A 27594-nucleotide genomic window follows, 5' to 3' on the forward strand; every position below is an offset into this window, starting at 1 on the left:
TGTGTTTGAGTTGTATGAGTTCTTTATATATTTTGGATATTAGCCCCTTACCAGATATATGATTTACAAATATTTCCCATTAGGTAGGTGGTCTTTTCATTTTGCTGATGGTTTTCTTTTGCTGTGCAGTAGCTTTTTAATATGATGTAGCCCACTTGTTTATTTTTGCTTTTGTTGCTTTTGTTTTTGGTGTCAGATTCAAAAGCCATTGATAAGACCTACGTCAAGGAACTTATTGCTTATGTTTTCTTCTGGGAATTTTATGTTTCAAGACATGTTCAAGCCTTTAATCCATTTTGAGTTAATTTTTGTGTATGGTGTAAAATAGCATTTGAATTTCATCCTTTTGCATGTAGCTGTCCAGTTTTCCCAGCATCATTTACTGAAGAGACTATCCTTTCCCCATTGTATATTCTTGGCTCCTTTGTCATAAATTAATTGACCTTATAAACATAGGTTTATTTCTGGGCTATTTGTTCCATCGATCTATGTGTCTATTTTTGTGTCATCACCATACTGTTTAAATTACTATAACTTTATGATATAATTTGAAATACAGTAATATTTAGTATATATTCAGTATATAGCACTTCATATAAACTGAGAAAGAAGCTGGGCAAGGACAGAAGGAAAGGAAATAGAGAGTAAAGGAATTAGAGGTCACTTTAAAGTCAAAAACACATGAAAAGACAGTAACTGAGCAAATAAACTTGAAGGATGGAAGGCTGTAGTCATAGAGTGTACCATCTTATCTTAGCCTGGCTTGTCTAGATAACAGAGCCTGAGGCCAAGCTCACATGCTAACTCTTCATTAGGGGGTGCTATCCTAAGGAAGCAGGAGTAAGGGAAAAGGGAAATGAGGAGAGAAGGAGAAAAAGAAGATTCAAGGTGGTACGTTACCACTTTGCTCACAGATTCTAGAAAACAAATCTGTTTGCTGAGTCATACTAGAGCAGCCAGAATACAGAACCATTACATCTTTGAACAGCTTCGGGGTGGGCAGAAGAGGCAAGCAATTATCTGCTGGCTTCTTCCTGGTTCCTGTCTCTCAATGGTCAAAGTTGACTCCAGAAGGCATTAATTTTAGTGTATCTCTAGGATATGTTTTAGGCCCCCTCTAGGTAGCAGCTAGGGAAGCTAGAGCTTTGGTTCCAGACAGGTGAAACGTGGGAGTTGGAATAGCTGAAGCTATCTCTACAGTGGGTGTTACAGAGGCTGGCCTGTTCCTCACTTCAGAGGAGGCTGAAGTCAGTGGCAGTATTAGCCTAGGCTATACATCGATGGGAAAGGCATGAGGCACTGTTATGACCATTTGTGTCTGAGAAGCAAGGCAAGGGGCTGAAGCCTTGGGGGCAGGGAGGGCTGAGCTGATCTGGGGTGCACATATACTATCTGAATCAGTGATTTTATTTATTTATTCACATTTATTTTTTAATGTTTATTTATTATTTTGAGAAAGAGAGAGAGAGAGACAAAGAAAGAAAGAGAGAATGCGTAGGGGAAGAGTATAGAGAGAGGGAGACACAGAATCCAAAGCAGGCTCCAGGCTCTGAGCTGTCAGCACAGAGCCCAACATGAGGCTCAAACTCATGAATAGTGAGATCATGACCTGAGCCAAATTCAGACACTTAACCGACTGAGCCACCCAGGTGTCCCTGAATCAGTGATTTTAGAGGAGATTCCAGATGTGACTATGGTAGTGAATGGCTGAAGCTGAATGGAGATGAAGGGTATTGGATATGAGGACTAAGGAATTGTGAGGTCAAAGCTTTGAATGGAAAGTCTACGTTGACTTTGAAATAGCATAGGATGGTGGGATTCCAAACACCGTGAGTTAATGTATAGTTAATATACATTGGCTGTATTATTGAATGAGCCTCCATAACCAGAAAAAAAAATCACTGTTTAGGAAAGTCAACACACTATGGACTGACATTAAGTATATGTAGATAAAACTAAAATGGAATGTATTTATATGTTAGTCTTTTATAGTAACACTTACTATTATCTGATTGTTAATTAAGCAGATTATTAACCTGTAAGTTAATTGTGTCATTATTCCACACAACTGTTTTTATTCCAGAGGGAAAATCAAGAACATATTTCAAATTCTTTCTACAGAACTTTGGAAACCTAAGTACAGTTCTTCTGGGTAATAAGTCATAGCTCACTCTATCCTGAGGATTTGGGCCTGCCATGGGTGCTGTGGGAGACACAGCAATGATGAACCAGATGAACCATGCCCTCCAGGTATTTACAGTCAAGCAGGGGTGATAAGAAATGTATATAGATAACAATAATATAAAGTAGAAAGTGGCAAATAGCATAAAAAGGGCTGAGATAAAGTGCAGTGCTATGGGAGTTCTGAAGGCATGTACCTAGAAGCAATGAGGGAAGCCTTGGAAAGAGAGAGAGAGAGAAGGATGGGAGGGAGGGAGAGAGGGAGGAAGGCAGGAAGGACAAGATCTTGGGGAAATTTAGAATGAGTGGAAATAGGATGGAGGAGGGAAGACTCTCAAGGAGAGCATGGGCAGGACACTGGTCAGTTCCAAATGGGGGACACATGTAGGCCCTGGCTGCTGCCTAAAGGGACTGGGAAACCAGTCAAATGTACTCTGGACTTAATGTGCATGGGGTTCATTCTCCTCTCCTTCAGGAATCAGCAGGGAGGGATTTGGGAAATGAGAGGTCATTGTCCCCCCTGAAGAGACAAGGGTGGAACGGAGGATTGTGCTCCCGGAGCTGGGCCGGAAGATTGTGTGATGTTAGTAGTGTGTTTCCACAAAGGAAATAGAGACACCGACTGCAGGGGGGCTCTCTCTCAAGTCTCTAGTGTCTTTGTAAGCAAAAAAAAAAAAAAAAAAAAAAAAAAAATATATATATATATATATACACACACACACACACACACACACACATATATATAACATTATGTAATATAATGTTTTATATATTATATGTATATATTGTATATACATTATATATATTACATTAGGTATATAAACTTGCACATATGTATAAATTCATGTTTTCATTTATAAAATAGAGGCAGTAGATAGTGAAGGGGAATTTTTGATTCTTTTTACATATTAAAAAGATTTCAGCTATGTATGTATGTACTGAACATGTAAGAATTGCTATAACAAAGTCCCTGCTCTGAGGTCCAATAGAAGAGAGGCAGACAGTTAACAAGCATTTGTGACTTGAGGCAGCACGCTGCTTTGGGATCCTAGAGGACAGAGCCACTATCCTGCAGAATCAGTGAAATGTCATGGAAGAAATAAGTGGCTTTGAGGCAAATAAATGGATTGTTGGCTGCAGGGAGGTTGGAGACTGAAAGACTGTGGTGGAATCATTTGGCCCTGTTTTATGACCATATCGAGTGATGCTGGCATCTGGAGAGGAGGAGCACCAAAGGCAAACAGTAGTTTTTTTCCTGGGTCAGGGTTTGGCAAAGCTAATATGGAAGAAGGGCACGGTGACCTAAGGTTCTAGCCTTAGCAATGGAAATGGCTGCCCGCAGGGTCAGTGCAGTAAGATAAACAAGACAGAAGACAAAAGGAAGAGGAAAGGAAGGAAGGGAGTAAAATCAAAGAGATGGTGAGAAACTGGAGGGTGGTTTTGACCCTCCCACATCCTCAGATCTCCTGGTGATTCTTAAGAGAGAGCTCAGCTTGAGCCTGGGGATGCTCTGAGCTGGGGCTTAAATGTAGTGAGCACGAGGCTGAGCTGATGGGGTGGCCTGACAGAAGTCTGTGTGCAAGGGCAACTAGGGAGTCTCCCATGAGGCAATTTATCCCAAGATAATAGGATTCAGGCTGGATGAGCTTGAACCAGAACTTAGTCATGCAGGGGCTTGGGAGTCTGACTTCAGCACGGAAGCATTACTGTCCCCTTGGATGCAGGTCCCTGTGAGAAAGAGAAAGTGGGAACAATCTAGAGATTTTGTAAATTCAAGGCTGCCTGATACTTCCCCGAACTGCATGTAACACAAAGACGTGTATTTTACCCCCCAAATCTCCATGGGCCACCTCTGAGCTTTGACACCATGAAAGCCCTAGTGCTCCGGTGATAGTGTTTGGCAGAGACCATGACTCCCAGGGGAACAGAGGCATACCCAGTGGAAGAGGGTTTATTCATGAATCCAGGTCCTGCACCACCAGTAGGCCCAGAGAAACCTTGTGGAGGCGACCTGGAGGAGGCTGTGCTCCACTGTCAATGACCAGGGAAGCAAGTGGATTTCGGTCTTCTTACTCTCTCAATAGAGGCAGAAGTCAAGACTTTAGGCTCTGGAATTAGACAGATCACTTCTGCAATGTATTAGTTCTATGAACTTGATCAAGTTATTTAACTCTTTGAGCTTGCTTCCTGAGGTTGGCTTCCCTCTTCGAATTGACATAGTAAATGGGAAATTGCACGTATGCCTTTAACACACGGCAGAGTCAGACCACAAGCACAGTTCCCTCTGTCTGAAGGCTCTTCCTCCTCACCCCTTGCTGACTCTTAATCATCGTAAGTTTAAATGTTATTGTTTTCAGAGAAGTCATCCACGAGCCCTCATAGCAGATTCTAGATTGCCTACCCAACATCCATTGCCACTTTATGCTCTTTGTTTGGGTATCAGCTCCTCAAAAAGTACAATTCTGAAAAGTTCAAGGGCAGATTCCGAACAGTCCAAGCCAGTTTTGGTAATCCTCCTTCCATGCCCAGAATTTAAGTGTGGGCAAGTGACTCAGTTTGAACTAATGACAGGTAAGAGGAAGTCTGCTTGGAGGTTCTAAGAAAGATGTGTCCACTCTTGAAAAGAGACAGACTTTGCTACTATTGGGCATTGTCAGGATTACCTCTCATAACAGGGGCTGGCCCAGCCATCCTGGGACCATGGTGGGAGGTGGAGGCCGACCCAGGTACAAAGTTGGCGTGCTGGAAATGGCAGGGAGAATAACAGAAACAGCCCAGGTCTACCCTGACATCACTGCTGAATTTACCCAGCCAGAGCCTCTCAACCTTGGGATGTCTAGTCACATGAAACGGTAAAGTCCCTTGTTATTTAAGACATTTTAAACTCGGTTAGTTATTAATTGTAGTCTTCTGCATCTGAATTATAACCCCATATTTTTTGCTCTCATATCATTTTCTTTCATAGCATTTTTTTTTTTTTTTTTTTTTACATATATGTTGCTTTTGTGCTTATTGATTTGATACCTATTTCCCCCACTGGACTGTAGATTCTAAATTACCAAGATAATGTGTTGATTTTGAATTCCCAAATTTTAGCATCTGGCCTGAGGCATGGGAGCTGCTTAAGCACATTTGTTGAAGTCATGGATAACACCTCAAACACAGTCACTTTTCTCCTCCTCCTCCTCACCATCCTAGGATTGCTGGGAGGGAGTTTAAGATCCCCCTCCAGCTCTGACTAGCTGGGTGACCCCTGGCAGGACCCCATCAGTGGTTTTCAAGCTTTTGCCTCCAGGAATGGTAAGAAAATACATATTACATGGTTGACCAAATATACATATATACACATATTTAACCAAAAAGAAAGATATACAGAGCATATTTACTCTTATTACGCATGATGTATTCCGATATTTTTATTCTATTTCCTTAAAAATGTGGACCCGTTAATTAGCAATCTACTATTTCCCCCCAAAATGAGGTAAATGAAATGTAAGGACTTTGAAAATGCAATTTTCTTCTTTTTGTTGTTAAACGGTTCATAAAGATCCACTCTGTTGACTTAGAAGTTCATTATTACAGTGACTTCACAAAGACTTAATTATTTTTCCTTTTCCTGTAGAATCCTTCCCCAGACCATCTCCTCTAGTTGGGCTATTTTGAAGGCCTGCATAAAATGGAAAGTCTCTGGCATGTGTTCATGAAAAAGTACTTTGTACTTCTGCTTATTTTTTTTTTTCAGTTAGTACAAAAACAAACAAGACTACATTCTTCCTCCACTGAAATTTAATGGTCCCATTCAACATATTTTACATCGGCCTCGTTTCTATATAAGTTTATATATGTACCAGTGCAGGCCAGTGTTACATGAGTCCCACCGCCGCCATGTGGTTTAAAACCCAAGAGAGTTGGGTTCTGACATTCTCTAGAGGCACAGTGAAGAATAAAAACTCACTGTACTTCCCATTCCTCAACACAGAAACCGCCCTTGTCCACGGTGGATTTGCCAGTGAAATTCCTCTGGGGGCAGGAGGAAAGGGGAAAGCCACACGAAGATCTCACAACTCCAGAGCACAGCAAATAATGCGGTATATATATATTTAGAAAACCATAATGCAAGCCTGGGGGGTGGGGAACCCCCCAAAACAAACAAACAAAAACCCATGTAATCAAAAGGCCATACCAGCCTGGGTGATCCCTGCTAAAGTACCTACAGATTCCGAAGGTATAATCTCTGCCCCTTAAAACTCGATTCAAACCACGACCCCCCAGCATCATGCGAACTGGCAAACTAGATGCGAGTTATGGCTCCAGAGTCCCGGAAGAGCGCATCTCCAGGCTGCTCCGAGGTCACGTGTCTTCTAGAAGGGCATTGGTGTGACCCAGGAGAGCCCGTCCAGGATACGTGCGCCTGTTTGCGCTCTGGGAGGGAAGGCGAGGTGGGATGGAGCTTGGCCGGGAAAACAGACCAGAGAGGGGTGGGAGGAGAGGGAGGGGAAGGAAAAGATGAACACGTCCCTGAACTTTCCTCTCCCCTCGTCCCACACACTTGAAATAGAAATAATAATAACAACATAAAAAACGCTTTACAACCACGATGTTATCTCCCTACTTAAGTTGCCTCACTCTGGAGGGTATGGGGTATAAAGTGCAGACTGCGGCTACCGCCGCTAGCTTGTCTCGGGAGTAAAGGTTCTGGCCGGAGTGGGTGCGCGCGCGGGTGACCCCACCTTTTGGGAAGCCGGCTCCCTGCTCTTCCACGCAGTAGCCCCGGCTGACCCTCCCCCCTCCCCTTCCTCTTCTCCTCCCTCCTTCCCTCCCTCCCTCCTTGCGCGTCTGCTCTGCACCGGCCCCCGCGGAGGAGGCAGGCGGCAGCACCCAAGCCGCCGCAGCTCCTGCCCGCAGCGCGCTCGCCCGCGCCCGCGGATCCCACGTAGCCCGAGCGGCGGCAGAGGCGGCCCCGGGCCCGCGCCGCGCGCCCTGCGCACGGCCCGGGCTCGCTGAGCTGCCCAGCGCCGCAGGCGGCTGGGGAGGGAGGCGCGGGAGACGACGCGGAGACGCAGGGGCGGCGGCGCCAAGGTGACAAGCTGCGCACCTGGAAAGTTACCCGGCTGTCTGGTGAGGTTCGCGGGCGGAAGGTTTGGGCGCCCGGGGCAGCGCAGGCGGGGGACGGGGTCGGGGCGCGCGCGTGTGCCTGCCGTGCGTGCACTGCGAGCTGTGCGCTTCCGTTCCACACCCCGCCGGTCTCGTGCATGTGCTGTTTGTGTGTGGACGTGTGCACGCGTTGCGTTTGCTTGGTGTGGCAGCCTTCCGTGAGCTCCCGGAGGCGAGGGAAGGCTACTTGATTTTAAGAAGCTTGGCTGGGGGCGGCATGGGAGAGCTCAGCCCCAGTGGGGATTCCTCAGGGTTGTCAAGCCTTGATCTCCGAGCAGAACGGCGGTGGAGACAGTCGCTCCGGGCGGGGGGCTAGGCGCTGCTGTCCGGGCGTGCGCTCCAAGCGTCGCCTAGCCCTGGGTAGCTGCTAGGAGACAAGTACTCGGGCAAGGACTTTATGAGTCCTTGTAAACTTGTGTGGGTGTTCTGTGGCACTCCCAGCACCGTGAGGCGCTTTCACATCGCTTGCTCTGTATTTCCCAGTGATGAAAAAACAAGAGCAGACAAACAGAAAACAATAAAGCAGCCACTTAGGGGATGAGAGAGAAAGCAGTGGGTTCAAGTTGAAGAACTAGGGTGCGAACGCATGGCAGTTGAGGCCAGAGATGAGACTGGAAAGAAACAACTCGGGCAGAATTAACAAGTAGAAAGGTCTGATAGGAGCCTTGGTGTCCTGATCTTCACCTTGTTCTCAAAGTTCCTAGGGGCTTTTTTATTATAAAGGAAGAGAGCAGCATACAGCGTCCCCCCCCCCCCCCCCAGTTCCTTACAAATTATTGTCTCTTTTCTTTGCAAGTTTCTATTTAACTACCGGACAAGGTGCTCATCCCACATAGAATACAGTATCTGTTGCCAGCAGTCCTGTTTAGTGTGACACGGGAGAGTATGAACTAATACGGTGGAGAATTCTCTTTGGAGAATTAGAGGCCATCCTCCCTACTGAAATGTGTAACTGAGAATAAAATATACGAAACGATGATACGCAGAGATCTCTCTCTTCCGTGTGAAATCCTTAACTCCAGTCCTCTGGAATCCTTACAGAATCCTTACAAGTGAGGCTAATTCACCACACAGTGAAGGCGTATGTTGCTTGGATGTTGCCCAAATCTTTTGATCTCATAGTGTCTTGCTTCCTCTGGGCCGTTTTCCTATCAATTATTTCCTCTTCTATGTTTTCACCTATTCTATCTATCTTCACTGCTTCATTATTCCAGGCATACAAAGACTCTCAAGTTTCCACTGTTCTAAAAATCCATTTCATGAACCAAGATACCATCTTGAAATCCCTACTCTTAGCATTAGCTCTTGTCAGCTCCTTTGTCATTGGCTTTCTATCCCAACCCTTGTGTGAAAGGCTAAATCCAGTGCTTTTCCCTCTGGTATAATTTGTTTTGATGTATCTGTGGGATGTGAACCACAGCCTGCTTACCTCTTGAAAACCTTATCTTCATGGCCTCTGTGATAGTTCTCCTCGATCTCTTACTTGTACTAGCATTCCTTCCCTGTCTTTGTTATTTGCTTCTCCTGCACTTCTATAAATAATATCCACAGGTATTTTCTAGATGTATTTATAGAATAACAGAGGCGTTCCTTTCTTTTCTCCCTTAGTGATCTCATCTGCTAATGGGACTTCAACCCCTCACCTCTGTAAAGCAGTCTCTTGCCTTGAGCTCTTTTTTTTTTGCTACTATCTGCTACACATTTCTACCTTGATGACATTCAGACACCTTGCACTCAACATGTATAAATTCAGCCTGATTACTGTCTCATAAAGTGCACTCATTCCTCTGAATTAAGACAGTGTCACAATACTCAGCCCATAGTTGGTGCTCTATTCAGTTTTGAATGAATGAATGAGTTAATAGTAGTCCCTTCCTCCAAGCCTTCTAAGATCAAAATACTGGAATTATTTTTTTTAACCTCCCTCTGTGTGCACCCATTTAATCACCACATTGAGTGATTCAACCCCTGCAGGATTCCTCCCACCTTTGCCATATTTTACCGTGAATCCACTCACACCCTTTTCCACTTTTGCCAAAACAATAGCTTCTTCTTAGCATATCTCTAGTTTTTCTTTCAAATCTCATATAGGCCTAGACACTCTTTCTCTCCTCATGGCCAGTCTCCTGGGCCCTTTCATCCAGTACTTCAGCTTCAGCCTCTACTTAGGTATCAAAGATTGCTACATATTTTCAGCTCCCCCCTTCTGGGTTTCTAGTCCCTCATATCTTATTGTCTACCGAACTCCTCCACACCAAAGTTTCCATGGGTCCTTCAAACTGAGTGTGTCCAGGGGCGCCTGGGCGGCTCAGTCGGTTAAGCGGCCGACTTCAGCTCAGGTCATGATCTCACGGTCCGTGAGTTCAAGCCCCGCGTCGGGCTCTGTGCTGACAGCTCAGAGCCTGGAGCCTGTTTCGGATTCTGTGTCTCCCTCTCTCTGACCGTCCCCCATTCATGCTCTGTCTCTCTCTGTCTCAAAAATAAATAAACGTTAAAAAAAAATTAAAAAAAAAAAAAAAAAGCTGAGTGTGTCCAAAGTTAAACTCCCTGTCTTAGGCCTCCAAGATGCTCCTCATTTTGGTTAATGACATCACCTCTTACCCAGTTGCCACAATGGAAATTTCCAAATCTTTGTTCTCTTTCTTCTTATCACCACTCAAATTCCATCAGTTATAATCTCTTGACCTACCCGTATAGAATTACATTTCTCTGTCTTGGCCTGTCTATATGATACTCCAGCACCCCAAAATAGCTGAATGGAACGCCACCACATTTGGCAGTGAACATATAGGATAAGTGGCATTTGTAAAATTCACTATGAACATTCTGTTGGGTGGAGAGGCACTTCGAAGAGAATCAACCTCAGGAGTAGCTGAAACTGTAGCTCATATGACTGCCCGACAAGGGAAGATTACTCTCCAAACTAATATGTTGTGGATAGAGAAAAATATCAGTAGATTAAAAACTGAGCCCCAGCTCATCAGTTACAAGGTCAGGTGGGCAGATGCTTTTAATTGTGGCATTGATAGAATTGAGCTGTTCTCACAAGGGCAGCTCTGTGTGCTTTCCTTCAGGGAGAAGAAGCAGGGATTTACATATTTAGTGATGGTTAATTATTTTCTAAAAGAACTTTGTTGAAACAAAGTTAAGGATAACACCAAATGCATCAGTTTCATATAGACTTAGAAGACCGTGTAATTCACTCCTCTGATTTCAGGGTAAAGTACCCTTATCTTGGAAAAGAATCTATTCTGTGTTTCATGATTTATTAAAGGGAAGCAAATTGCAGCGTTACCTATAGCCACAACCTTTACCAAATCCCTGATGATCATGTTTTTCTCTTCTGGCTACCATGGAGATGATCCATTTTTATATTGAGTTCAAGAAGTTCAAGACACTAGAATAGGGTTGGGGCTATGGCCTTATCCTGTCCTGAGCACCTTTTACTTGGCTTGGTGCAATAACCTCTTACTGTTTCTCTTCCTCTATGCTCTTTTCACTCCATTCTATATTTATAGCCAATAAAATTATTTTATTTTTCTCAAGGGCACATCTGACCACATAACTTGGAAAACACTTGACCTCCACTAAAATCCAGATACCATCACATGGTATATGGAGTTCTTCTGCATCTTATTCCTGCATCGGACTTTTCATTTCTCATGACTCTCTTTCTCCTGTCATGCATTTCAGCTATTTCCTGGATATGCCGTCAGCCTTTTTGCATTCACTCCTTAATACATGTTCTTTTTTTTTTTTTTTTAATTAATAGACTTTAGTTTTTAGAGCAGTTTTAGGTTTATAGAAAAATTAGGTGAAAAGTACAGTTTGCATATATCCCCCTGCCCCCCATCCTCTATTCTTAACATCTTGTATCAATGTAGTACATTTATTATAATTGATGAACCAGAATTGATACGTGATTATTAACTAAAGTACCTAGTCTGCAAAAGGGTTTATTCTTTGTGTTGTACCTTCAGTGGGGTTGGACAAATGTATAAGACATGTATCCACCATTACAGCATCACACAGAGTAGTTTCACTACCCTAAGATTCCCCCATACTCCGCGTATTCATTCCTCCCTCTCTCTCGCCAAGTCCCTGCAATCACTGATCTTTTTACTGTCTCTAAGTTTTGTCTTTTCCCGAATGTCATATTGTTGGAATCATGCAGTATGTAGATTTTTCAGATTGACTAATTTCATTTAGTAATATGTATTTAAAGTGCCTTCATGTCTTTTCATGGCTTCATACTTACTACTTTTCAGCCCTGAATAATATCCCATTGTCTAGATATACCATGGTTCGGTATATCTAGATATACCTTCCGTCTGTTCATTGAAGGACATCTTGATTGCTTCCAGGTTGTGACAGTTATGGGTAAAGTTACTATAAATATCTATGTGCAGGTTTTGGTGTGGACATACATTTTCACATCAGTCAAATTAACACCAAGGAGCATGATTGCTGGATTATCTGATTATTTAGCTTTGTAAGAAACTCCCAAACTGCCTCCTAAGTGACTATGATTTCACATTCTTATTAGCAGTGAATGAGAATCCTTGCTGCTCCGTGTCCCCAGAATTTGGTGTTGTCAGGGCTTGGATTTTGGTCATTCTGATAAGTGTGTAGTGGCATCTTACTGTTGGTTTAATTTGAGATTCTCTCATGACATATAACGTTGAACACCTTTTCATATGCTTACTTTCCACGTGTGTATCTTCTGTGGTGAGGTATCTGTGTATATTTTTGCCCGTTTTTCAACTAGATCGTTTGCTTTCTTATTGTTGAGTGCTAAGAGTTCTTTGTATATTTTGGATCCTTGTCCTTTATTAGATATGTGCTCTGCAAATGCTTCCTCCCAGTCTGTGGCTGGTCATTGCATCCTCTCAACAGTGTCTTTGCAGAGCAGATGTTTTAAATGCTAATGAAGTTCACCTTATAATTTTTTTCCTTTCATGGATTGTGCTTTTGGTGTTTTATCTAAAAAGTCATCACCAATCCCACTTAGAGTTTTGCCTATATTGTCTACTAGCAGTTTTATGGTTTTGTGTTTTACATTTAGGTCTTTGAAATATTTGAGGATTATTTTTGTGAAAGATATAAGGTCCTTGTCTAGATTAATGTGTGCACACGAGTATGGGTGGTTGTCCAATTTGTTAAAAAACCATCCTTTTCCCATTGAACTACTTTTGTTCTTTGTCAAAGGTCAGTTAACTATATTTGTCCGAGTCTATTTCTGAACTCTAGTATGTACCATTAACCTATTGGTCTATTCTTTAACTGATATCACACTGTCTTGATTACTGCAAGCTTTATAGTACTTCTTTCTTTCTTTCTTTCTTTCTTTCTTTCTTTCTTTCTTTCGCTCGTTCTTTCTTAATAATAAGTCTTAAAGTCTGGAGGTATCACCACTGACTTTGTTCTCCTATAATATTGTGTTTATTTAGTACGTACTCTTTGATCAATAAGTTTTTCTACTGAGTTATTTTGTTGGGTAATGTTAACAAGTAATAATAGCAATGTTTGATATGGTTTATCTCATTTGACCCTCTAATAACTCTAAATGATATGTATAGTCATTGTATCTGCCTGTAGCTCTATGTGTCTGTCTATCTCTTCTATTATTGACACTTGAGCCCCACGTCATGCCCAAGGGCATATATATACTAAGTGAAAATGCTCGGATTGAGACTCTGGCTGTGTAACTTTAGCCAGCACTATACCATCTCCCATATTTACAGATACATATATTTATATCAGACTCCAGATGGGGGAGAGAGAGAAATAGATATTATCTAGATCAGAGCCAAGATTTTGGTTTCAAACTACTGTAGAGCTGGAGGAAAAACAGACAACAAAACCTAATTCCTCCCACGCTGGCTGTCAGGTGTTAATCCACCTGCAAGAGCCTTCAGGGTTTTGCTTTTCCTGTGTCTTTTCTGGTTACTTCTCGTAATGACATTTCCGAAGTAGTTATCACATTAACGTAATAATAATTAAAAAATTTATGTAGTTTTCCTCTCTTCCTGCCAAATGCCACAATGCATTCTATTCCTCTTGCCTGTTTCTGGGTACAGAAGAATACTGCATTCACAGTGAGTCATGTTTTTTTATTGTCTTCAAAAACAGTTAGGCAGGCCCCTTTGGTTTCAGGATTACACTGCAATATGTGAAAACAGGTAGGGACAGCAGGAGGGAATTATGAAGCTTGAAGAGTCCTTGCAGTCCTGTAACCTGGGCTGGGTCATCTGTGATGCTTTCTGGTCTCCATGTTTTGGTGGAGTTTCCCTTATCAGGGTAGATTTCCCTAAGATATTCCAGAATGACTTCTTTTCTTCATGGAAGAGATAAACCAGGCCGAGTTTAGGTTCCCCTAACCCCAGGGAGTAATTGGCATCTTTAAGGACTTCTTGTCTGGAAGGCATGCAGCATGCTAGACTTTGTCCCATCCAGCAACGATTTCTTCTGGAAGTTTCCTTGCACCAAGACACTCGGTGCCTTGTCTCCAGCCACACACTGTGAGAGCTCCCCGGTGCCTGCTGTGTGCCAATATTGTACAGGATACCTAACAAACGTAATCTTCATAATAATCCTATGAGTTGGGTATGACTTTCTAGATTGGAAAACCAATCTAGGATTCTAAGGCGTTTGTAGAAGGCTACGCAGCCGGGAAAGGGCAGATTGTTTTCCTACCCCGGCTGGCTTGACTCCATTACTTATGTTAAATTCTGATCTTCATCTCCAGGCTCATTTCCTTTTACATCATGTCTTGCCCCGTGATTCTAAGAATGACTCTATTAACCCACAGTTTCTGGATCGATGGAGAAACATCTTCTGTTGCCAGCAATACATTCTCCTTGTGGCTAGCAATACATTTTTGAGAAATAGATTACCTATCTTAGTGACGAATATAGGAAACAGAATGAATCTAATTAGGTTTTGTGAAACCAAACACTTGTCTTGGCTTGAGGGACAAGAACATTTAAATGAGTGAACTAAGTAAGAAATCAGACTTAGTATTGAGCCATTCGGGAACTTACTTATATATATTAGTCACTTGAAAGATGAGCTAGGTACTCTCGTTTCACCCCTCTTTGGAATTCTAAATAGCTTGAAAGATTTACACAGCTTCTAAACTGTCTTCATGAAAACCAGAGAATGGTTAGTGTTTGGGGAGAATTTAACACCTACCTAATTGTGTTTCAGGTTTGTAAAATTATTGGATCAGGACAGAATATTTTGAACACCATACATACAGCAAAAATGTTTCTAAAGCCTTTTCATGTTTAGAATGCTAGCCCTGTTTTCTCTGTCAAATTTATTGCAAATTCATGGAGTTATGCCCCTGGTATAATACATGACAGTTAGGTTTTAGTAAACAATTGTTCTAGGAATAAAGATTGAGTTAGTTTGGGGAGCCTGGGTGATTTAGTCAGTTAAGTGTCTGACTTTGGCTCAAGTCACGATCTCATAGTTCATGGGTATAAGCCCAACTTGGGGCTTTGTGCTGACAGCTCCGTCCCCCTCCTCCACAAGCTCACACGCTTTCTCTTTCTCTCTCAAAAATAAACATTGAAAAAATTAAAAAAAAAAGATTGAGTTAGTTTAATATTACATTTGAAGGTTTTTATGATCATTTTTCTTTATAAAGCAGCTCCTTTTCCTCTGACCATTCCCCTCCTTCCATCCTGCCATGGTTAGGAATGCTTGTCCATGGACCCAAAAAGCGTGTCTGGAAGATGCTCACTGCTGCGTGTTAAAAACTTGTGCACACATTAATTTAAGAAACCTCTGGGGGCACCCATCTCATGCCTGTCATTCAGAATCTCATTCAAGTTCATTCCTAGGTCCCAATCTAACATCTTCTGAATTGCTTATTTGGGATACAGGGGTGTCCAGGGCCATGACTATGAATTCTAGTCTCCTCAACCTTTTTATATATTCTTAATATATAAGAATAATAAATTCTGCCAAGCCAAGAGAAACTTAGAGATAAAACCTGCCACATCTCTGCTACATAGTAAGGCAATTCTCTGGAGGCTAATGTTTATTAATGACTACTTGGAACCTGAATTCTATGAGGACTATCTGGGTATTGCAAGATTACTTTTACAAGTACATTTATTTTCTGTTTGTACCATCCATCTTAGGTGATATGCATTGGCTACTTGGTTGCATCTGTTTGAGGTTTAGAGGCTGTCTTACATCTTTCCGTGTATGCCTTTATTGTTTTAGAGATCACGACTATTCTGGGAGAGCTAGCAATATCAGTCTAAGCATTTCATTTCTCCTTGAGTTTGAAATTTGGAGGGAAGAGAGGGGCAAGAATGTGTGGCTTATATAACTACAAAGTTTCGTCTAGCTCTTTGGATATTATATAATGAGAGGTAATTTAAGCTTAGTTTACAAGTGTTATTATGCTTCTTGAATTAAGGCTGTCAAAAATTGCACATGCACAAGTATGAAGTTTAAATAGGTAGCCTAAAAAGACTTAAACCTTATGGTAATTAATCAAAGCAGTATTTTCCAAACTCACCGTTTCAAGTTCTCTTTTGTGGTCTTGCTCAGGTCTGCTTAGTATCTACAGATGATTTTTATTTTTATTATTTATTTTTTTAGAACTTTTAAAGGGTTTATTTGTTTTTGAGAGAGAAAGAGTCAGAGAGAGAGAGAGACAGAGAGAGATACAGAGAGAGAGAGAGAGAGACAGGGTGTGAGCTGGAGAAGGGGAAGAGACACAGGGAGACACAGAATCTGAAGCAGGCTCCAGGCTCTGAGCTGTCAGCACAGAGCCCCACTCTGGGCTCCAACCTGCAAACTGTGAGATCATGACCTGCGCCAAAGTTGGATGCTTAACTGACTGAGCCACCCAGGCGTCCCTCTGTAGATGATTTTTAAGAAATTTTCATTGAACTGACTCAGTAAATCTAAATGCCTAGTTTATCTTTCACTTAAGCAATAATGTCAATGAAATCGCAACTTTGTGGGGGCAATTATTTATATTTCTAATGAATGTTAAAATAAACACATAGCTTTGAATAAAAAACAACAACAACAACAACAAAACATTCTGAATCAACTAAAATCACCCTGATGATCCTGATTTGTGTATCACATTCTGAGATTTGCTGGATTAGTGACCATTTTGGGGACTTCACTGAGCATATTCTTAATAGGAAAAGAATGAGCTCTGCGCTCATACTTCATCATATTTTGGACAACCTTGGCTTTAGGATATAAAGTAAAAGAAGTCAAAGAATCCGCATGCCTCTGTTTTACTTTCTAGTAACTGCCACCCAGCACTTTTTAACAGCGAGCCCTATCCGAAATGCAAAACATACTCGGTCCATAGAGCGGGAGCAAAGTGTTAAGAAAGCAGTATCGACTCAGTCTCCTTCTCCAGAGGAGTGCAGATGTGCTGCTTTCTAACTCGGGCGTAGTTTCTCGCTGTAGCTGCACAGAGCGCTGACAGAGCGGTGACATTTCCAAGCCTCTGCTTCTGTGGCTGCTCATTTGTGTTGCATCTTTGCCATGCTGACTTCCAAATTGCAGTCTTGTTGTGATGCTTTTGACAGCTGTCCAAGGAGAACGACCAGAGGGAACAGCAGGTAACTCAGGCCACTTGTGCAAAATGCTTAGGTGTGACACCTGTGCCATCAAAGGGACAGGGAAGAATGAATCCAAGGCCAACTCATGGAGAGATAAGGGAAATCAGTCAATAGCTTTGCTTCTGGAAGCAAAGGGAATTTATTGCTTATCAAATAATGATGGCCGCTGTGTTTCTATTTATGAACCAGATCGGAATGAGGAGTGGTGGGGGCTGTGGGGTGAAGTTCCACTATGTAATTGCCGGTTCTCTGCCCTCTCTCAGGTCCTTGAGCAAAATGGGAAATGGTTCAGTGAAACCCAAACATTCTAAGCATCCAGATGGCCACTCCGGGAACCTCACCACCCATGCGCTGCGGAGCAAGGTGACAGAGCTGGAGAGGGAGCTGAGGAGGAAGGATGCTGAGATCCAGGAGCGGGAATACCATTTGAAGGAGCTGCGGGAACAGCTGTCGAAGCAGACCGTGGCCATTGCTGAGCTCACAGAGGAGCTCCAGAGCAAGTGCATACAGCTGAACAAGCTTCAGGATGTGGTGCATATGCAGGGAGGAAGCCCGCTTCAGGCCTCTCCAGATAAAGTGCCTCTTGAGGTCCACCGGAAGGCCTCGGGATTGGTCTCCCTCCATAGCCGGAGGGGAGCAAAAGCAGGGGTGTCTGCTGAACCCACCACCCGAACCTATGACCTCAATAAACCCCCTGAATTTTCTTTTGAGAAAGCAAGGGTCAGAAAGGACTCCAGGTAAGAAGTTCCCACACCCTTTTGACTCCGGTAGCTTTAAGATTATGAAAGACTAGGGTGATATTTTTTAGGCCGCCTCAGTGGAAAAGAGATAATAACCCTTTCTGATTTGGGGATAGAGGGACTCCTAAACTTGGTTTGGTTTGGGTAAGCAAAACTTTTCTTTAAATCAGGAATTGCGTGTTAGCCAGACTTTGGTTTGTGGTGCGTATAACTGAGGAGCTGAGTTTACGAAAGTCATTTCCATTATCTCCAAAACCCTAGGGGAGTGAAGAGGTAGTCTTAGGGAGTCTCCCCTTCTCTCTGTCTATAGGAGGGGATTTAAAGGGGTACACAAATCACAGTGAACTATGAATACGTATAGCAAAACCTGCTTGCTAGCACTTAGTCAGCCAGCGTCATGAAGAAGGAGTAAGTTGGATCCTCCAAGGAGGAGGAGTCCATTCATTCGTCTCACAGGTGAAGCTGAGTACTACCACCTGCCAGCCACTGTGTTAGATGCTAAGTGTATATTAGTGAGTAATAGGCACAGAGCCTTTCTCGGGGGGAGATAGACAGTATACACAAAAACAAGGAGATGCTGTGTAATTATTAATTGGGATACATGATATGATGGAAAACAACAGGATACTACGGGTGTCTGCGATTAGGGAGAGAGAAAATCAATGGAAAGTATTACTATCCAATTTTCTTTTCAGCTTCTGTTCTTGAATATCTCTTACTTAACTCTTCCTTCTCAACTGCAGTTTTTCTGCAGACAGAATTGGGATTCTCATGGAGGCCTGGCTGAGGAGGTGACTTTTATCTGGGACCTGAAAGAGGGAAAAAAGCATAGAGGAGGTGGAAAGGGGATTTCAGAGAGAGGGAACAATGGAAAGTTAGAACTAAGTTTGAAAATAAAGATTTTTTACAAGAACTTATGAAAGTTTATCATAGCATTCTTGCACGTGTATGTGCACACATGTATGTGTGCATGAGTGTGCTTGCATGTGTACATTTTCTAACTGAAGGTTGAATTTCCTAAACAGGAAAGATGAACTAGAAATATCCCAAGTTAGGGTCTCATTTCTGCATTATTTTTATTTTATTTTATTTTTTAATTTTTTTTAATCCTTATTTATTTTTGAGAGAGGGAGAGAGAGAGAGAGCGGGAAGCAACAGAGAGAGAAGGAGACACAGGATCCAAAGCAGGCTCCAGGCTCTGAACTGTCAGCACAAATCCCTATGAGGGGCTCGAACTCATGATCAGTGAGTTCATGACCTGAGCCAAAGTCGAACGCTCAACCAACTGAGCCACCCAGGCGCCCCTGCATTATTTTTAAGTGAATGAATATTTATTAGATAAAATTAAATCTTGTGCCTTGATAATGTCTTGGCTGAGCCTGAATTTCTCTCGGAAAATGCAGTATTTGTGAATTTAAAACAAATTTTAACTTACTCATAAACATGAGTCATATAAATCAACGTAAAACATCCGACTTAAACAAATAAATGATGAATTTTGACAACAGAATTACAAAGGGAGGTTTAATTCATCAATTTGTTGACAGTCACATAGTGAGTGATCAATAAATATTTGCTAAGGAAACAAGTCATGCTGGATTATTAATCATAATACTCTGTGGCTGAAAGAAATCTGATTAATGTTAGAGTTCAGAAGAATTTGTTGTAAGTCAACAGTTTTATTATTAGTTGGTTTAGAAAGGTCTTATCTATTCCCTTTGCAAAAGTAACATTTATTTTTAATGGTGTGATTTCAGAAATTATAAATGTTACAAACTTGTGCTTCAAAAATTGGATATCATCTAGTGTTCTCTGTTGATATAACAGATATAAGCATATATAGTAATATATATGATATTTCACATTGTGCATTATATTGTATTATATTGCTGTTTCTGTTTAAGCACAATATATTATTTATCCACAAAAATCTTTCAGATAGGAATGTTATTGTATATCTGAGAGAAGCATGAAAAAATTTGATAGACAATCATCTGCTTTGACCTTCTCCCTACATACTCTACCAGGTTTCTCTTGAGCAAAGTCATGTTCAATTATTTTGTTCCAAAGACTTGACCATCTTGAGACAGAACACCATTCTCCTAGTGTTAAGTGACTGAACAATCCAAGATAAACATGTTCCTTTGTGTTTCTTTATTAGCTCCATTATAACCAGGAAAAGAAAATCAGTAGTTAGGTACAATTTCTAGAAAAGAAAATCAGTAGTTAAGTACAACCACCTATCTTAGTGAGAGGGACCAGGGAGGGAAGACATTAGAGCTCTTGAATAAACATTGGCAGTGATTCCCCTCGTCATAAAGGGAAGCCAGATGGGTACAAGTCTACGTTGAGGTCATGATGAAGAAATAGGCTAATGATTTTTAATGATTAAGTCCTGAAGAGATCAGACTAGATCATCCCTGCCTTGATATTCCACACATACTTTCATAGAGCCTTGTGCTTCTGAATTGAAAAATTAATTAGAATTTGGGAATCACTCTTTTTCATTGATTGGTTTGTGCCTCAGGTTCTACAAGTAATGCCGTGCTCACCGCAAGTGTAAGCTGCCATCTGTCACCATACGATGCTATTACAATACCATTGACTATTCCCTATGCTGTACCTTTCATTCCTGCGACTTACACATTCCATAACTGGAAGCCTGTACTTCCCACTCTCCTTCACCCATCCCCCAGCCCCCTCCTTCCTGGCAACTAACTACCAGTTTGTTCTTTGTATTTGTGGGTCTTACTCAGTTTGTTTGTTCTGCTTTGTGTTTTAGGTTCTACATATAACTGAAATTATACGATATTTATCTTTCTGTTGACTTATTTTACTTAGTACCATACCCTCTAGTTTCCACCCGTGTTATCACAAATGACAAAATCTCATTCTTTTTTATGGTTGATATTCCACTGCATACACACACACACACACACACACACACACACACACCCCACATCTTCTTTATTCATTCATCTATTGATGGACACTTGGGTTGCTTCCAATCTTGGCTATTGTAAATAATGCTACAGTAAACATAAAGGTGTACATACCTTTTCAAATTAGTGTTTTCATTTCCTTTGGGTAAATACCCAGCAGTGCAATACTGGATTGTAGGGTATTTCTATTTTAATTGTTTGAGGAACCTCCGTACTGTTTTCCATAGTGGTTGCACTGATTTACATTCCCACGGACAGTGTGTGGGGGTTCCCTTTTCTCTGCATGCTCACTAACTCTTGTTATTTCTTGTCTTTTTGATAATAGCCATTCTGACTGGTATGAGGTGATATCTCATTTTGGTTTTGATTTATATTTCTCTGATGATTAGTGATGTTGAGCATCTTTTCTTGTGTCTGTTAGCCATTTGCGTATCTTCTTTGGAAATAGATTATGTGTTTTTGACTGGAACTCCTATCTTCTGAGATGGGGATTATGACCTAGAGAAGTTTGGGAAAACTATGTAGACAACACAGGACCTGTGTTCAGTTTTAGGGCACGGCCACAGAAAATGAGAATGTGCCTGTCACATTGAAGTGGGCACAATAGGGTCACTCTTAAACTGCACTGAACCAACAGTATATCATAGTCTTTTGTAGTGACTTGGCTTTGTACCTACTGACCATTTTTGAGCTTCTGAAGCATGCAATTATGTGGGCACATAGACTGTTTCTATAACAGGTACTCAGCCTTATTGAAGTATCATAAATCATGATGAGTCAGAGCACTCCAGTATGTCAAATGCTCTGATCTCTGATTTAAATTTATTATGGTAAACAGCAGAGGATTTGGAGCTAGAAGAACCTTAGAGATTGTTTCACGCTACCCCTTTTCTTGGAGAAGGGGGGAAGCAGGTGCAGGAGAGTTGCCGAATATGCCAATGTAAGTGGCAGAACTAAGATTAGAATCCAAGATTCTTGACCTTGAAACAAGTTATTTTCATTTACAATCCTAGTACTTAGAACTCCCCACAAAAATCAAAGGCCTCAAGTCAGGCCAGTTTAGGTACCAGCCTGATTTATTTTGACATGCCGCACTGCTTGGTGGGAAGAACAATGGTGCTTCCTGGCTTCTTCCAAGCATAGCTGAGCAGAACTTATCCATTGCATCAATTCACCAAGTGCTGGATCCTCAGAGCTCGGGCTTGTGTGAAGAGGATACAGGGAATGGACTTGATTCACCTGATAGCATAGACTGTGGTATCCTTGGGGGGGCATGAATGGGTTCCCAAATGAGTACAGTGCTTCTCAAGACTGAGAACTGAATGTCACTGGCAAAGGAGGGTGAGGAAGAGTTCAGATAGCATTTCTGTCCATGTCTGACCTGCCTTGAGTACCAAGACAACCATGTATTCAGAGGTCAGGCCTTTCACTGAAATTGAATTTTCTGTTTATGTAGACATTGTTTAGCAAACTTCAGCATTGGCAGAGCAAAATTACAAGCTCATGCTGAATGTCTGGTGGAACACAGGCAAATTAATCAGAGACATCTGGCAAGTTGCTAGTATGACTGCCTTTCGCTAAGAATGCAAAAACTATCATTTGAAACCATTGTTCTTCCCTGAAAAGGAAAGATAAAACAAAGACTTGCCATCTGACTTCAGACGTTGACTCTAGTTTTAGGAAGGACAATTAGTTTCATTTGTCACTCCCATCCCAGGAGCAGAATAGGTAAAAGTGGAAAATGCTAGTGAGTCATCCATTTAAATAAGATCTACATCAAGGGATTGAGGAAGAGTATGGTTGTTATTATTTGTGTTTCCTTTGTAAAGCAGGGCTGAGTATTTGAATGTGCAGTAGAGAAATGTAGCTCCTTTATTGGGCAGGAGTGTTTGTATGGAATGACTAAGAATAGTAATAATAATAGCATTTTTATATCCCTAATTATGTGCTGGGCACCATTCTGAATGCTTCACAAATACTGGATTATTTAATTCTCACAACAAATCTATATGATAGATGTGATTATTTTCACCCTGTTCTATACATGAGGAAACTGGGACATGCAAAGTTTAATTACTTGCCCAAGATTACACAGCTTTTAATATCAGAACCAGTATTCAAAACCAGAACATCTGCTGTCTCAAGTCTGTTCTAACGACTCCTCTATACCACTTTTCCAAGATGAAAATTACATTTTAGTTGGGAAGCCTTGTAAAAATTCAAATATATAATTAGAAATAGATGCTTTTCTAATGCTTTTTTTTTGTATGATTACAAACTGCTTCTGGCTATTGTTATTTCTCCCGGAAAATTATGCTTCCAGAAAGTGCTGCCCTATTCTCAGGTCGCAGTAGAGGAAAATCTTGCTGCCTATGGGAGGGAAAGAAACTTTTTTTTTACTTCCACGAAATAGCAACTTAGATGCTGCTTTTTCAGAAGTTCCATGTCTAGATTTCACATCAACAGATTATTAAATATTTTAAAGAACATATGTACAGACTTTTAATAATCAGTTGGATAGTTAAAAAATTTGTGCATATGCTTATAAATACTATTGCCTTAACTTGAGTCTTCTGAAAAGCAGAAAATGAAACTCCCTATGTAAGGAAAGAAAGAAGAGAAAAGTCCAGTTGTGGGGTGATCTGATAACAAGAAGCTGTGGGTGATGGCAGCGGGGTGATGTGTCTGATGAAAGTTGTCAGAATGTTTGAAAACAGAGGTTCTGTTCTACAGAAATGGTGTGCATTTAGACACCCCAATCAGACCTACCTACTCAAGGATGAAGTAGGAAAACCGTTACTGGTTAACTGCTAGATGTCTGTTGTTTTCTCAATGTTATCTCATGGAGGTAGGACACTTGCCTAATGAGGTGAGTGTTGCCTTTCCATTGCGTCAAAGAAGATGAAATGAAAGTTCAGAGTCATTCAGCAATTTGCTCAAGGTCCTGGTGTTGGTAGTTCCTTGAACCAGGTTTTAAATCTGTGTCTGCCTGATGCCCAGTGTGTGTTCTCTACCACGATGTGCACAGCTCATACAGAAAGCGCAGCCTGCAGTGTGAATGGCTGCCCTTGGGGGTGTGTGTGGAGGGGAAGTGGGGGAGGGTGGTGCTGTTTAAAAAAAAAAAAAAAAAAGGAGAGGTAAAGAGTGCAGGCAAGTTGAGGAACCTGCCTAGAATTAGGTGGCAGTTGCCTGGATGTCTTGGTGAAGTTAAGTAGGTTTTGGCAGACTTTCTGAGTCCTGGCCCCAGTCCCTCTCACTTCCTGCCTCTGACTTTCCTTCTTTCTGTCTAAGAGCCAAAGGCCCTGGGTTCCTTCTCACTGCGCACCCACACTCGGGCCCTCTCGCAGCTTCTGTGATGATCTTCTGCTTGGTTCATAGCCCCTCTTTGTTCCTTCTCACTTGATCCTCAAATCTGTCAGTCTGCCAGTTGCCAGGTGTTAGGAAAAATGTTTCCTTAAGCCTCAGAACACGCTGGGCACTCAAGGACTCATTGCTGCGAACAGTCAAGAGTCCAAGTGCTTGTGTAAGTTCCCAGCGGACTCCAAGCCACCCCTCACCTTGTGGTCTACGTGCCTGAGAGTCCTAGCAGGTACTGTGATGTTCTTATACCACCCAAAGACCAGTAGCCTTGGCTCGCAGCTATGTAACGTCCAAGATTTCCTTTAGTCCTCAGGTTAACACATTCAATTCAGCAAATATTTATTGAATATTGAATTTCTTAATCAGAGAAGCTCATTCTTGAATTTTGTTTTTCTTCCTCTTTTGCTTCCCTTTTGTGTATGTCTTTCTGTCTCCTCTCTCCCATTTCTTTCATGTATACTTTTATAAATTTTTTTAATGTTTATTTATTTTTGAGATAGAGATCATGAGCAAGGAATGGGCAGAGAGAGAGGGAGACAGAATCTGAAGCAGCTCTGAGCTGTCAGCACAGAGCCTGACATAGGGCCTGAACCCATGAACCGTGAGATCATGACCTGAGCTGAAGCTGGATGCTTAACCGACTGAGCCACCCAAGTGCCCTTCATGTAGACTTTTATTTTGTTCCCTCCAAATTTTCCTCCATTCTTAGTAAGAGAGTAGTCAGTGGCCACCAGTACCAATCTCAAGTAGCCATCACAAGCCAGGCACACTGCACTATGACTGAAGTTAGAATTAACCTCATTTATTTTCACAGTAAACCTGCCACCTAAGTATTATTGTCTGCAGCTTAGCAGGCATAAGTAACTAGCCCATGGCCACCATTAGTAGTGTAAAGCTGTTTAGCCTCATCTCGTTGTCAGGACATCTGCTACTTAATTAGAGCCAGTCTGAAACCTATACTCATTTTATTTTGCTTGCTATCATATTAATTTATACAATATTTGTAGTAGTTTGTGGGTCTGCTTGGCTACAAATAAGTTCCTCCAGATGAATTTAGCAGTGCTCGCCCTGAACCACTGTCCTGAAAGCCTGAGCAGGAGCCTCCAGCGCCCCTCATTTACATCTTCAAAGTGCCTTCTAACTCGGTTTTTTCTTACAGACATTGCATGCCTTTCTGGACACTACCCGTTTCCTTGCTAGATTCACAGGAAGAGTGTAGTAGAAATAGTAGAGTCAAGAAAACAGTGAATTTTTTTTTTTTTTTTTTTTTTTTTTTTTATCCTCGGGGCTTGTTGGATCAGAAGGAAGCATTGCCATTGACCTTTGCCTCCTAATGAGCAGTGCAGCTTCCAGAGGAGCCTCCCTTTTCTTTCTGGAAGCCTGAGCAGCTCTGCTCCTGTCACCTTGTTTTTCTAGGGTTTGAATTGCACTAGAATTCTCAGGAGAGGGAAAATATGTGAAGCCCAGGATGAAGCTTTTCAGTTTTTAGACTCTTTTTGGAAGTACCTTCTCTGTGAAGATACATTTCTTGTATTTATCTTATGATTAAAACTGTTTCCTTTTCTTAAAATCTCATTTTAAAATTATTTGTCTCCTCCCCTCCTTGACTGTCCTTTGAATTATTTTTTAGTTATAGACATTTTAGTGCAGTCTTGTTTGACAGGATTTTTGTTTGTTTGTTTGTTTTTATTTTGTTTTGTTTTGAGACCTATAGCCAGGGATGGACAGAGGATATTATGTATATAATTCATAGTAAAATGTGAGTGATCAAGAACTCTCAATTTCCATTCAGTCCTTCCAGGAGTAGATGTTTGTCATGTCAAATTAATTTTAATTGGTAAATTTCAGGCAGCAGTTTTTATCATCTTTTTGGGGTTTATAGATCAAGCTCTGGGAAATATGAAAGAAAGAAAGATCTGTAGCTTTGAGGTCCCTTTTTCTAGACTGGATGAGGAAAAGGGGGGTAAAAAGTGAATAGGTAATAGAAACTAGGGAAACCAAGGTATATTAGTTTTCTATTGCTGTGTGATAACCTACCACAAACCTGGCAGCTTAAAACAACACGTATTTGTGTCTCAGAGTTTCCATGGGTCAGGCATTTAGGCACAGCAATTAGGTCATCTGCTCAGGGTTTCACAAGACTGTAGTCAAAGAGTCAGCTGGTTGTGTCCCTTTCTAGAGCTTTCTAGTGGAAGAAGCCCTCCTCCAAGCTCACATGACTGTTGGCAGAATTCAGTTCCTGTAGTTGTAGGACTGAGGTCCCCATTTTCTTGCTGGCTGTCACCAGAGGCTTCTCTCAGCTCCTAGTGACTGCCCAGAGTTCCTAGCCATATTCTTTTCCCCAAGCCCATTCACAGCATGGCATACTTCTTCAGGGGAAGTTGGAGAATCTCTTTACGGTTGACTAAGATGAAATTTTATGTTACACATATGGGCTGACCCTCCCATCACTGTTGCCATATAATGTTGGCAAGGAACAAATCACTGGTTCCATATCACTCAAGGTTGAGGATTATACAAGGCTTGACACCAGGGGGTGGAGATCATGGGGCCATCTTAGAATTCTGCATACTACACTAGGCCCTTGTGTTTCCCTGCTGTGAGATTCTCTGGCCAAGAATGTTGGCCATGCTGGGTATGTAAAGCTATGTATAAAAAGTCCAGAGTCTTGTACATGTGTGTTCCTAGCAGCATGTTGTGAGCTATTTATAGCAGCCAAAATGTGGAGACAACCCAAATGTCCACTGATGGATGAATGGATAAACAAAATTCCTTCTTGTTTTATGCTACAACACGAATGAACCTTGAAGACGTTATGCAAAGTGAGTAAGTCAGACCCAAAAAGACAAATATTGTATTAATCGACTTCTATGGCAAACCTAGAGTAATCAAATTTGTAGAGACATAAAGTAGAGTTGGAAGTTGCCAGGGGCTGGGAAGAGCAGAGAATGGGAGTTATTGTCTCATGGGTACAGAGTTTTAGTTTCGGAAGATGAGAAATTCTAGGGTGGTGGTGAATGGTGATGATCATTGCAAAACAATGAGAATATACTTAATGCCACTGCACTATGCCCTTAAAAATGGTTAAAATGGTACAGTTTATATAATGCATATTTTGCCACAGTTAAAACAAAAGTCCAGAGTCTTGGGGCTGACTTGACAGCATGGCCCCAGTGGCCTGGCTAGGACATGTTTCAGGTTCTGTATGGTTTCCTGGGAGACGGGACAGGGGAGTAATGATTTTCTCATTTCTGTATTTATTGGTAATATTGCGGCAGAGAATAAGGTATGGAAAAGTCCTGTGACAAACGTTAATTGATTATTGTTAATTAATCAATCATTGTTAATTATTTGATAGTAAATGATTGATTGCACAATGAACCTTCAATGGAGTCGTGTTCCCAGTGCAGTGGGAATAGAGGGAAAAGACAGTTTCAAGCTCCCTTGCATCTTCTTGTTTACAGCTGTAATTCTTAACCTTAAGTGCACATTGTGATCACCTGGGGAGTGGTAAAAAATACTGATGCTTGAGGTTCAACCACCAGGGAGTCCTATTAAATTGGTTTGAGGTGAGCGCCCTGGGTATTAGGATTTGTAAAATCTCCC

At 41.6% G+C, this 27594-nt stretch overlaps 1 protein-coding gene across 3 annotated transcripts in view; it reads left to right on the forward strand.

The window, feature by feature from the left end:
- Positions 1–6891: 6891 nt before the first annotated feature.
- Positions 6892–27594, forward strand: part of PRKG2 (protein kinase cGMP-dependent 2) — a 106059-nt gene continuing 85356 nt past the window's right edge. For 2 of the 3 annotated variants that reach the window (XM_086704763.1, XM_086704762.1), the window contains exons 1-2: positions 6893–7299; positions 17210–17683. In XM_086704763.1, coding sequence (XP_086560889.1) covers positions 17223–17683 — 461 coding nt within the window. In that variant the 5' untranslated portion in view covers positions 6893–7299; positions 17210–17222. Of the gene's footprint in view, positions 7300–17209; positions 17684–27594 lie in introns of all 3 variants that reach the window. The other variant, XM_086704764.1, reaches the window with a different exon arrangement.

The sequence above is a fragment of the Puma concolor genome, chromosome B1 (genome assembly GCF_028749965.1).
Source record: "Puma concolor isolate L17-30 chromosome B1, mPumCon1.1.hap2, whole genome shotgun sequence".
Taxonomy (NCBI): domain Eukaryota; kingdom Metazoa; phylum Chordata; class Mammalia; order Carnivora; family Felidae; genus Puma; species Puma concolor.